Raw genomic sequence first — 11,555 nt, 5'->3', positions numbered from 1 at the left:
GATACGGTTTAGTATATGTTGATATGAATATGATGTATATGATTTATGTGTTAGGTTTTCCTTGCTGGGCATTAGGTGTAATGCCCCGAATTCTCCGATGTATTTAACGGCGTGAACAGTAGGCCGGGAGGGCCGTACTTGCTTAATTATGTTATTAATTGATTAAATGCATGTATATGTTGATTATATTATGATATGATGTGAAATGCATGCATATGTGTTCATATTTCTTTATACAGGGGTGTGATGGTAATTTGACCCGTTGAGGGTAAGTTGATTATTTATTCACATGTTGGTGATATAATTTGAGACCACATTATAATGTGGGTTTGTTCGAGCTATTTGGCATGAGACGATCAAGGAATGTTAAATATCGGTTTGGTCATAACGGGCTTAAGCTCGGGGCTCGAGGTGAGTCTCGGGGTGCTTTTAATGTTTAGAGTGTTACCGGGTATTAAAGGGTAACAGAATGTGAAATATTGGTGTTTGAGAATATTGAGATTAGCGGGAATTGGGAAGCGTTAATTATCATTGACGGTGTAGGTGGAAAATGTCAAAATTGCCCTTGAGTGGTTTTAGAGACTTTTAAAGACCTAGGGGTATTATGGTCTTTTGGTATATGGATATATATGATGTATGGAAGGCTGTAAAACAGAACCCAAAACAGAGTTCCCTTCTTGTCCTTCCCGTACCTTCTTTTTGCTTCTTCTTCCTTGTGAGTTTTGTGAACTTGTTGAAGGTTTGAGCTTAGGAGCTAAGCCTTGATACTTTGGGAGAGTGTTCCACAGTGGAAGAGCACCATAACCTGAACTTGAGGTAAGATTTAAGCCATTAGTTTCCATGTATGCTCTGTTTTCGTTCATAGCTTTCAGCTTTAGATTTTGGTATGGAAAGTTGGAATCAAGAGGAGTTCTTGGGATGTTTTACTTGGGTTATGATGAGGGATAGTTATGAGTGATGTTTGGAGGTTTAAATGGGTGTTTGAGAGAGGTTTGGGTGGTGTTTAAATTGGGTTTGAAGGGTTGGTTTCAAGGGAAAACGCAAGGGAAGAAAAACAGGGGTTTTGGCTTAAATGGGCGTTGCGCCGCGGCATGGCCAGGGTGTACCGCGGCCCTTGGGAGCTGCTAGGTTTAGGCGCCTCTGTTTGAGGGGCGGGCCGCGGCATGGCCAAGGAGGGCCGCGGCCCTTAAGGCATTTTTGGCCAAAGAGAGCTTTTTGGCTCGGGGATGCAAGCCTAAGGCCTCGGGATTGAACCTACTACCCGGTTGAGTAATGTTTGAGGTCCCGGAGGTTAGGTTTTGGTTTGGGAACCTTTTATTATTCATTTTATTGATGGAATCCCATGATTTGGTTATGACCAGGTAACCGCTAAAGGACCAAAAAGTCGATCGTTCTCAGGGTTGTTCTTTTATTCGTTCTTGCTCGAACCAGAGGTAAGAAAACTGCACCCCAAATGTGACATGCGTGGATATACATGAGGCATGTGATTGTGAAAATATGGACATGGATTGAATATAGAATGCTTAGCATATGTTGCTCATTTGTGCATGGCACTGACTTATTAGTCAGGTTTGGCAAGGGTGCTAGTATCAACTGTGAAGCTGTGACTTATTAGTCAGGTTCGGGGGTGGTACTGGGCACTGATCACTTTGAGCTGGCTTATTAGTCAGGACGGCCTTAGCGTGTGTCACGCAAGCCAACAAGTTTTGATCTGATAGATCACCAGCATTGAATGGCTTAGAGAGCATTAATGCCAGACCGACCCCGAGGGTCGATGAATGAAATAAGCGCTTGGAGGCTAGTGGCTTACTCAGCAGCCACTCTCCCATCTGAATTAGTGACTTGCATGGCAGTCACTCAGTGTGGTTACCAGAACCTGTTGAAGGCTAGTGGCTTACCCATCAGCCACTCTTCCATCTGAATTAGTGACTTGCATGGCAGTCACTCAGTGTGGTTTATCAAAACCTCATGTGGTGTTTACCCATTTGTTTGAAAGCTTTATGCTCAGTGTGATTATAATGATAATCATTTGATAATGTTATATAAAGTGTTATGTTTTCTTGCTGGGCCTTGGCTCATGGGTGCTATGTGGTGCAGGTAAAGGGAAAGAGAAGCTCACTGATAACTCTACAAAATAGAGTTATTTTACCATATTTTATATGCTAATTGTTGCTTAGTTCTTGAGTTTTTAATTAACTTATTAAGTTTTTTATGTAATTTTTAATTTATTAGTCTTAGTGTAGTTTTATAGATTTTTATATGTTTTTATAGATATTTTATTATAATATGTTGTAATTTAATTATATGAAATTTGTATTGTTAAGTTAGAAGTTAAAAATGTAATTCTTTTGAACTTAAATGCTTTATTAAATTAAGTTATAATCAATATTTTCAAATAATTAATATGATTTATTTATAATTGAAAATATTTGATTGTTATTTAATTTATTTTTATCTTGTAGGAATTATATTGCATGCTTGAAAGAAAGAAAAGTAAGGAAAATAAAGGAAAGGTGGCATTTTTAAAGTAAAGAAAGAAAGAAAAAGTGGCATTCTTGAAAATGCCATGATCAAGCCATGGGCCCAAGCCCAATTTCTCCTTACCATCAAGCTTCCACGTAACAAGACTCCAAGCATCAAGACTCCAAGCATCAATCTCATTTTCAACACTTTCTCTTCCAACAATTAATCCTCCAGCCGCCACTTGTCTTTTTTTCTCTCAACATTCAGCCTTCATCACCTATATGAAGCCAAGCCCAAACGTGGGCCTTCCTTCTTTTCATGGCCCAAGCCATCTCACAGGCCCACGCCTGCCATCTCAACATTCAGCCTCTCCAGCACTCAGCGCCTGCCTTCAATCTGCCTCCAAAGCAGCAAGCAACTAGCCACCTGCAACCGCCTGGCCCAGCTTGTCCTCAGCCCACAAGACCGCCTGCCACCAGCAGCCTAAATGCTGCATTTTGTCACTTTTTAGCCTAAAAATGTCTAAGTGTACCAATTGTCCCCTAGGTTCAAAATGCCACTTTTTACCCCTTTTCAAAACACTTTTTACCCCAAAATCATCATCACTCCTACAATTTACCCCTATTTATCACATTATTATTAATTTAATCAATTTACTTAATTTAAATTGATTATTTTAATAATCTCATTTTGGCTATAAATAAGGGTTTTGAAGACCATTTTGGGGTGCTTAATTTTGGTTACCATCTTTTTTCTCTCATTTTCTCTCTACCATTCTATCTTCCATTTGGGTTTTTCAAGAGCATTTTGCAAGTATGTATGTCTTTTATTTTGTAATTTCTACTCTAGTTATGTGCTTCTAATCTTTTTCATAAGATTATTAAGATCATGATGAAGCAACTTGTAACTAGGTAATATTTATGTTGTATGTTGATTTCCCTTGTAATGCAACAAAGTCTATGGATTTTTCTTCTTCATATATTTCTTTCATCTTAAATATCTTATATTTTAGATTGTTAGAACATATTTACACCTTGTTCTTCATTAGTGCATAAACATAATATTCTTTGTGTAAGGTGTGTCATTAAATTGTACACATCCATGCTTAGAACAAAAATATTATGTTTTGCCTTATAAATAATGTTCATTGATTTATTTGTTATTTCATTAGATTGATTTACACTAAATGCTTTGAAATTATAATTTTGAAAAGTGAAGAAAAATCCTATCTTTTTATAAGAAATTTGTGTTTAAAATTATAAATCTTTTTTGAAAAATGATAGTTTAAATTATTTTAACTATCACTAAAACTTGGGAATCAATATACTAATAAATGTTATTAAACTTACATTTTGTGGATTCTAGTATCTTAATAATCTTTTCTTTTAACACTTATTTTCAACTCATTATTGGTTTATTTTCATTATCTTAAATAGCTTTATTTTTCAATTTTTTATTTTATGTTCATAATATTAAAACTTATCAATCTTTGGAACTAGGTTAGAATTTATTACTTTTGATTTAAAATAGTTTCATTTTCGATTTTAGACAACTCCTTTGGGTTCGACATCCTTGCTTACGATCACTATTCTATATGGACGATTCGTGCGCTTGCGATATATAAATTTTTAAACATACCCGTTTTGGGTCCATCAAGTTTTTGGCGCCGTTGCCGGGGAGTTGCAAGAGAAAAGAAACGAATTTATCTCAAGGTTAGTAAATTCTTCTACTAGTTATTTTAATTTTTTTACACTTAAAAAAAAAAACTAAAAAAATATATATCTATAAAATCTAAAAAAAAAAGATAAAAAGAAATTTGGGACGGTTCAACCACCCATAAAAAAAAAATATATACTTATATTTATATTTATTGTTTTTTTTTAGTTGACGGCACTTGTGCCTCCTATCTATCATTTTAATTTTTTTTAGTGACGGCACTTGTGCCTCCTAATTTTGTTATAATTTTGTTGTAATTTTATTTCTTTTATATCTTTGTTAGTTGACGGCACTTGTGCCTCCTAACATTTGTTGTAATTTTCTTTATTTATATTGTTGTAATTTTTATTTTATTTAATTTCCGCAAATTACTAGTTGATGGCAATTTTGCCTCCTAGCTAGTTGATGTCAATTTTTGCCTCCTAGTCCTCTATCTTATGTTTAAGTTGATGGCACTTGTGCCTCCTCGTTTTTACCTTAATTTTGTTATGGTTGATGGCATGCTATGCCTCCCTACTCTTGCCTAAATTTTAGTCTTATTTAATTTTTGCCTTATTTTTCTTTGTCTTCTTTAATATTTTAGTGTAATATTGTGAAAAATACTTGAAAAAAAAAAAAAAACTTAAATCTTGTCCTTTCACCATAAGCAATTCTTGCTTAAAGGAAATTTGACCAAAATTCTCATCCGCCTCTACTAATTAACCTCGGGGAGTTGTTAGTAGTGCGCGAGTAAGTGGAATCAAATAGGCCTGGGGACAAGTAAACCATAAGAATTATTGTTGTGAAATCTCTAAAAATTCTAAGTATGCTCTGTGGTTGCGGTTTTAACTGATCTTCCACATCAGAAAATTGCTTGTTTGAGATTATCATTGTTGCCTTGTTTGTGAAAATTGTATGCATCATTGGGAACGTAACTCGAAAAAACGATTAGTAAAAAGACGTTTATCTCTATTTGAAATTGAAAGTGTTAGTTAAAATTTGAGCATCATGGAACCTATTGCTAATATTGTTGATGAAACTGTTGTGCCTGAAAAAACTTTGCTTGAATATTTTGCACCTATTTCATCTAATGCTCCTTCATGCATTGTTTTACCTACTACTTCTGCTACTCATTTTGAGCTTAAACCCGCAATCATTCAATTATTGCCATCTTTTTATGGGTTAGATAGAGAGGATCCTTACATGCATGTCAAAGATTTCTTAGAAATTTGCTCAACATTTAAATTTCAAAATTTTTCTGATGAGTCGGTCAAACTAAGATTGTTCCCTTTTTCATTAAAAGACAAATCAAAAGCCTGGTTAAATTCCCTTCCCACGGGGTCTATAACTACCTGGGATCAACTTTATAATAAATTCTTACTGAAATTTTTTCCTATGTCTAAAACTGATAGTCTAAGGAGAGAAATCTCCGAGTTTTTTCAAAAAGATAATGAAGAGTTTTATGAATGTTGGGAAAGATTTATTATTAAAATGTCCTCATCATGGTTTTGAAAAATGGAGACTTGTAAAATATTTTTATGATGGTTTGACTCCCTCTAATCGTCAAATGATTCAATCTATGCATACTGGAAATTTTTTAAAATTTCAAGGACAAGAGGCGTGGGACGCCCTTGAAGATTTATCTGTCAATTCACAACAATGGAATTATTTTGATCCTAGGTCTAGGTCAACTAATTCACCAAAAAGAGGAGGAAGGTATGAAGTAAAAGAAGAATTAGACTTAAGAACATCCTTAGACAAATTAGCGAGAAAAGTAGAAGCTTTAGCCATAAGCCAAACTATAAACTCTCCAATTCAACCTAGAAAAGATGTTTGTTCTATATGTTCTAGTCCTTGCCATAATGCCCAATCATGCCCTTCCTACCAAGAAGCCTTTTCTGAGGAGGCCAATGCTCTTCATTCTTATGGGAAACCAAATGATAGCCCATTTTCGTCCACCTACAATCCAAATTGGAGAAACCATCCGAACTTTTCATGGAGACAAAACCAACCCCAAATGAATCAAGGGCACCAATACAACACACAAAACCAAGGTCATGCCCCACAAAATCAACCATATCCGCAACAAAGAAAACCTTCCTTAGAAGATACTTTACAACAATTTATGCAATCCACCCAACAAATCCTACAAAATCAATCTCAATCTATTACCAAACTCGAGACACAAGTAGGACAACTCGCCACTGCTTTAGCTGATAGAGAAAAAGGAACATTCCCTAGTCAACCTATCCCTAATCCAAAAGGTCAATATGAGATAGGAAAGTCTAGTCATAATGGAGAAGTCAAATCAATTTCAACTCTTAGGTCTGGAAAGAAAATTGTCAAACCCGATTACATACCCGAGGTTGAAAACGAAAAAGAAAAAGAAAAGAGTCAGCCTTCTAGTTCTAATCTCAATGACTCATCAAACAAAGAAACTCCAATCCATCCTTTTATTCCAAAAGCCCCATTCCCACAAAGATTACTTCCAATTAAAAAAGGCGGCCAATATAATGACATCTTAGAAGTTTTTAAACAAGTTAGTATCAACATCCCTTTCTTAGATGCCATTAAACAAATTCCTGCCTATTCCAAATTTTTAAAGGATCTTTGTACTGTTAAAAGAAACACTAATGTTCCTAAAAAGGCATTTTTAACTGAACAAGCTAGTTCCATTATTCAATATAAGAGTCTTGTTAAATATAAAGATCCTGGGTGTCCCACAATTTCATGCATTATTGGTGATCATTTTATTAACAAAGCTTTACTTGATTTGGGTGCTAGTGTGAATTTATTGCCCTATTCTATTTATAAGCAACTTGGTCTTGGTGAGCTAAAACCTACCTCTATAACTCTTCAATTAGCCGATCGTTCTGTGAAAATTCCTAGAGGCATTATAGAGGATGTTTTGATAAAAGTTGATAAATTCTATTTTCCTGTTGACTTCATTGTTCTCGATACTCAACCTGTGGAAAATATGCATGCTCAAATTCCTATCATTTTAGGTAGACCATTCTTAGCTACTTCTAATGCAATCATAAATTGTCGTAATGGTGTTTTGAAATTATCTTTTGGAAATATGACTGTTGAATTGAATGTTTTTAATGTTGCTAAATCTGTTGAGTGTGAGGAAATACATGAAGTTAACATGATAGATAGCATATGTGAAGATGATGGAAATGACTTACTTGATTTTTGTGAAAAATACTTTGGTATGAACTTGCATGTTGATGACTCTAATGATGATGTGAATTCTTTGGTAGAGTCTATACCCTTAAATGAAACCAAAGTTGAACATTTTTCACCCTTAGATCATGTTCAATCAATTTCTGAGTCTCCAAAGTTAAACCTTAAACCTTTACCAGAAAATTTAAAATATGTTTTTCTAGGAGAATCTGAAACTTTACCTGTTATCATAGCATCCGCTTTAGATAAAGAACAAGAAGATAAGTTGTTAAATGTCCTTAGAAAACATAAAGAAGCCATAGGTTGGACCATTGGAGACATTAAAGGAATTAGCCCATCCATATGTATGCATAGAATCCATCTAGAAGAGAATGCTAAAACCTCTCGGGAATGTCAAAGAAGGTTAAATCCAAATATGAAAGAAGTAGTTAGAGAAGAGGTCATAAAATTGTTAGACGTAGGTATCATTTACCCTATTTCTGATAGTCAATGGGTTAGTCCTGTTCAAGTTGTGCCTAAGAAGTCTGGGATCACGGTTGTTGAAAATGAGAAAAATGAATTAATCCCTACTAGAGTACAAACAAGGTGGAGAGTGTGCATAGACTATAGAAAGCTGAATAATGTTACTAGAAAAGACCATTTTCCATTACCTTTCATTGATCAAATGCTTGAACGATTAGCTGGCCATGCATATTATTGTTTTCTTGATGGGTATTCGGGATATAACCAAATCCCCATTGCCCCAGAAGATCAAGAAAAGACTACATTTACATGCCCTTTTGGGACTTTTGCCTATCGTCGCATGCCTTTTGGATTATGTAATGCACCTGCGACTTTTCAAAGGTGTATGATTTCGATTTTTTCTGACATGGTTGAAAGATTTCTTGAAGTATTTATGGATGATTTTTCTGTGTTTGGTTCTTCCTTTGATGAATGTCTGCATCATCTTTCACTTGTTTTAATTCGTTGCAAAGAGAAAAACCTTGTGCTTAACTGGGAAAAATGTCATTTTATGGTTAAAAAGGGAATTGTTTTAGGTCATGTAATCTCATCTGATGGAATAGAAGTTGATAAAGCTAAAGTTGATCTTATTTCAAAACTTCCCCCACCTAAAACTGTGAAAGAAATTAGATCATTCTTAGGCCATGCCGGTTTTTATAGAAGATTTATAAAAGACTTTAGCAAAATTTCTCGGCCTTTATGCCATTTACTTGGAAAAGAAAATGCTTTTGTCTTTGATAATAATTGCCATGTTGCCTTTGAAAAATTAAAAAATTTGTTGACTACTGCACCCATTATTCGACCTCCTGATTGGAAAATACCTTTTGAAATAATGTGTGATGCTTCTGATTATGCTATAGGTGCTGTCTTAGGACAAAGACTTGAAAAAATACCTCATGTAATTTACTATGCTAGCAAAACTTTAAATGATGCTCAATTAAATTACTCCACAACCGAAAAAGAATTGCTTGCTGTTGTTTTTGCATTAGAGAAATTTAGATCTTATCTGTTAGGGTCTAAAATTATTGTCTACTCTGATCATGCTGCATTAAAATATCTCTTATCAAAAAAAGATGCTAAGTCTCGTTTGATCCGTTGGATCCTGCTTTTACAAGAATTCGACTTAGAAATACGTGATAAAAAAGGATCTGAAAATGTTGTTGCTGATCATTTATCTAGACTAGTTGTTGAAACTATACATGATTCCATTCCTATCACTGAAACTTTTCCTGATGAACAATTGATGCATATTTCTTCATTGCCTTGGTATGCTGATATTGCTAATTATTTGGTCACTAAAGAAATACCATCTCATTGGTCTAAGCATGATAAATCTAAATTTTATTCTGAGGTGAAAAACTTTATTTGGGATGATCCTTACTTGTTTAAATACTGCCCTGATCAAATAATTAGAAGATGCATTCCAAACTGTGATCAATCTAAAATCATATCTTTTTGTCATGATCATGCATGTGGAGGACATTTTAGTGGTAAGAAAACAGCTGCTAAAGTTTTACAATGTGGTTTTTATTGGCCTACTATCTTTCATGACACATATGTTTATTGTAAAGCTTGTGAACGTTGCCAAAAGTTAGGAAGTTTAACTAAAAGAAACATGATGCCTTTAAATCCTATTCTTACTATTGACATATTTGATGTTTGGGGCATTGATTTTATGGGACCATTTCCTAACTCTTTTGGTAATCTTTATATACTTGTTGGAGTTGATTATGTGTCTAAATGGGTTGAAGCTATTGCATGCCACACTAATGACCACAAAGTTGTGCTTCGGTTTTTAAAAGAAAATATATTTTCCCGTTTTGGTTCACCACGTGCTATAATTAGTGATAACGGTACACACTTTTGTAATAGGCCATTTGAACATTTGATGAAACAATATGGCATTACGCATAAAGTCTCAACACCATATCACCCACAAACTAGTGGTCAAGTTGAAGTGTCTAATAGGGAAGTTAAGCACATTTTAGAAAAAACTGTGAATCCAACTAGGAAAGATTGGTCCTTAAGACTCACTGATGCATTATGGGCGTATCGTACCGCGTACAAAACACCCATTGGCATGTCACCCTACAGACTTGTGTATGGGAAGGCGTGCCACTTACCTGTTGAGTTAGAACATAGAGCCTTTTGGGCAATTAAGCAGTTAAACTTTTCTTTAGACAAGGCAGGTGAGAAACGAAAACTTCAACTAAATGAACTAGACGAAATTAGGAATGATGCATATGACTATTCAAAAAAGTATAAGGATCGCATGAAATTTTACCATGATAAAAATATTTTGAGAAAAGATTTTTATCCAGGTCAAAAAGTCCTTTTATACAACTCTCGTTTGCATTTATTCCCGGGAAAGCTACGCTCTAGGTGGTCCGGTCCTTACATTGTTCGTATTGTTTTTCAACATGGAGCTATTGAAATTGAAAATCCTAAAAATGGTGATATATTTAAAGTTAATGGACAAAAATTAAAACAATTTTTAGAATTAAAAACTGATGAAGTGGATGAGATACTCCTTGAGGACCCTGTTTACCATGCTCTTTGATTCCTGTGTGATCTTGCTAACTTGTGTTTTATTTGTATTATTGTTTTATGTGTGATTTAATTTTTGTTAGTTGTATCTTGTTCTCTCTTCGCAATGCACAATATCGAGGTACGACCATTCTAAACTTTACACTCTTGTCAATTTTAAATTTATATTTATATTTTGACACATTGAGGACAATGCTTAAATTAAGTTTGGGGGTATCGAGTTTTATTGTGTTTGCTTTGTGTTTTATTTATGTTATTTATGTTTGTTTGAAAATTTTTTTTTATGTTGTTGTTTTGTTAATTTATTTATTTTTTATTTTATTTTGTTCATTTTCATAAAAAATTCAAAAAAAAAATAATTTGGTGATATTTTTCATTTTCAATGATAAAAATTCTGATTGAGTTTGAAATTAAATCTCTTAAAAATATGAATAATTTTTAAGCTTTGTTTTTAATTATAGGGTCAATTTTGCTTGTAACAAAAATTACATTTTTCATAAACACTTTTATTTCCTATAAGTTTAAGTGAAAAATAACTTTAATGAAAACCTATTTTTTAAAAGCAAAATTGACAATTTAATTAATTACATAAGCTTAACTTTTATTCATAATAATTTCTGAGAGTTATTTTCATTGTGCAATTTTTGAGAAAATCATTTTTATATCACCAATAAAAAAAAATATATATGTGTATCTTAATTTTTCTTTTGCTTAAGGACTAGCAAAACTTTAAGTTTGGGGGTGTGATAACTCTACAAAATAGAGTTATTTTACCATATTTTATATGCTAATTGTTGCTTAGTTCTTGAGTTTTTAATTAACTTATTAAGTTTTTTATGTAATTTTTAATTTATTAGTCTTAGTGTAGTTTTATAGATTTTTATATGTTTTTATAGATATTTTATTATAATATGTTGTAATTTAATTATATGAAATTTGTATTGTTAAGTTAGAAGTTAAAAATGTAATTCTTTTGAACTTAAATGCTTTATTAAATTAAGTTATAATCAATATTTTCAAATAATTAATATGATTTATTTATAATTGAAAATATTTGATTGTTATTTAATTTATTTTTATCTTGTAGGAATTATATTGCATGCTTGAAAGAAAGAAAAGTAAGGAAAATAAAGGAAAGGTGGCATTTTTAAAGTAAAGAAAGA

At 33.2% G+C, this 11,555-nt stretch overlaps 1 protein-coding gene and 1 pseudogene across 1 annotated transcript; one reads left to right on the top strand and one right to left on the bottom strand.

Annotated features, from left to right (window-relative positions):
* Window positions 1-5,568: 5,568 nt before the first annotated feature.
* LOC133802889 (small nucleolar RNA R71) lies at window positions 5,569-5,667 on the bottom strand (annotated as a pseudogene).
* Window positions 5,668-6,676: 1,009 nt separating this feature from the next.
* LOC133802624 (uncharacterized) lies at window positions 6,677-10,159 on the top strand (the record flags this gene model as incomplete). The annotated part of the gene is made up of 3 exons (XM_062240972.1): window positions 6,677-7,610; window positions 9,150-9,279; window positions 9,892-10,159. Coding segments are annotated over 3 exons (1,332 nt in total), but the record flags the coding sequence as incomplete, so codon positions are not given.
* Window positions 10,160-11,555: the final 1,396 nt, after the last annotated feature.

This window comes from Humulus lupulus, chromosome 9, assembly GCF_963169125.1.
Source record: "Humulus lupulus chromosome 9, drHumLupu1.1, whole genome shotgun sequence".
In the NCBI taxonomy this organism is placed as follows: Eukaryota; Viridiplantae; Streptophyta; class Magnoliopsida; order Rosales; family Cannabaceae; genus Humulus; species Humulus lupulus.
Note: the sequence above shows the minus strand (reverse complement) of the source record. Positions and strands in the feature narration are given on the sequence as shown.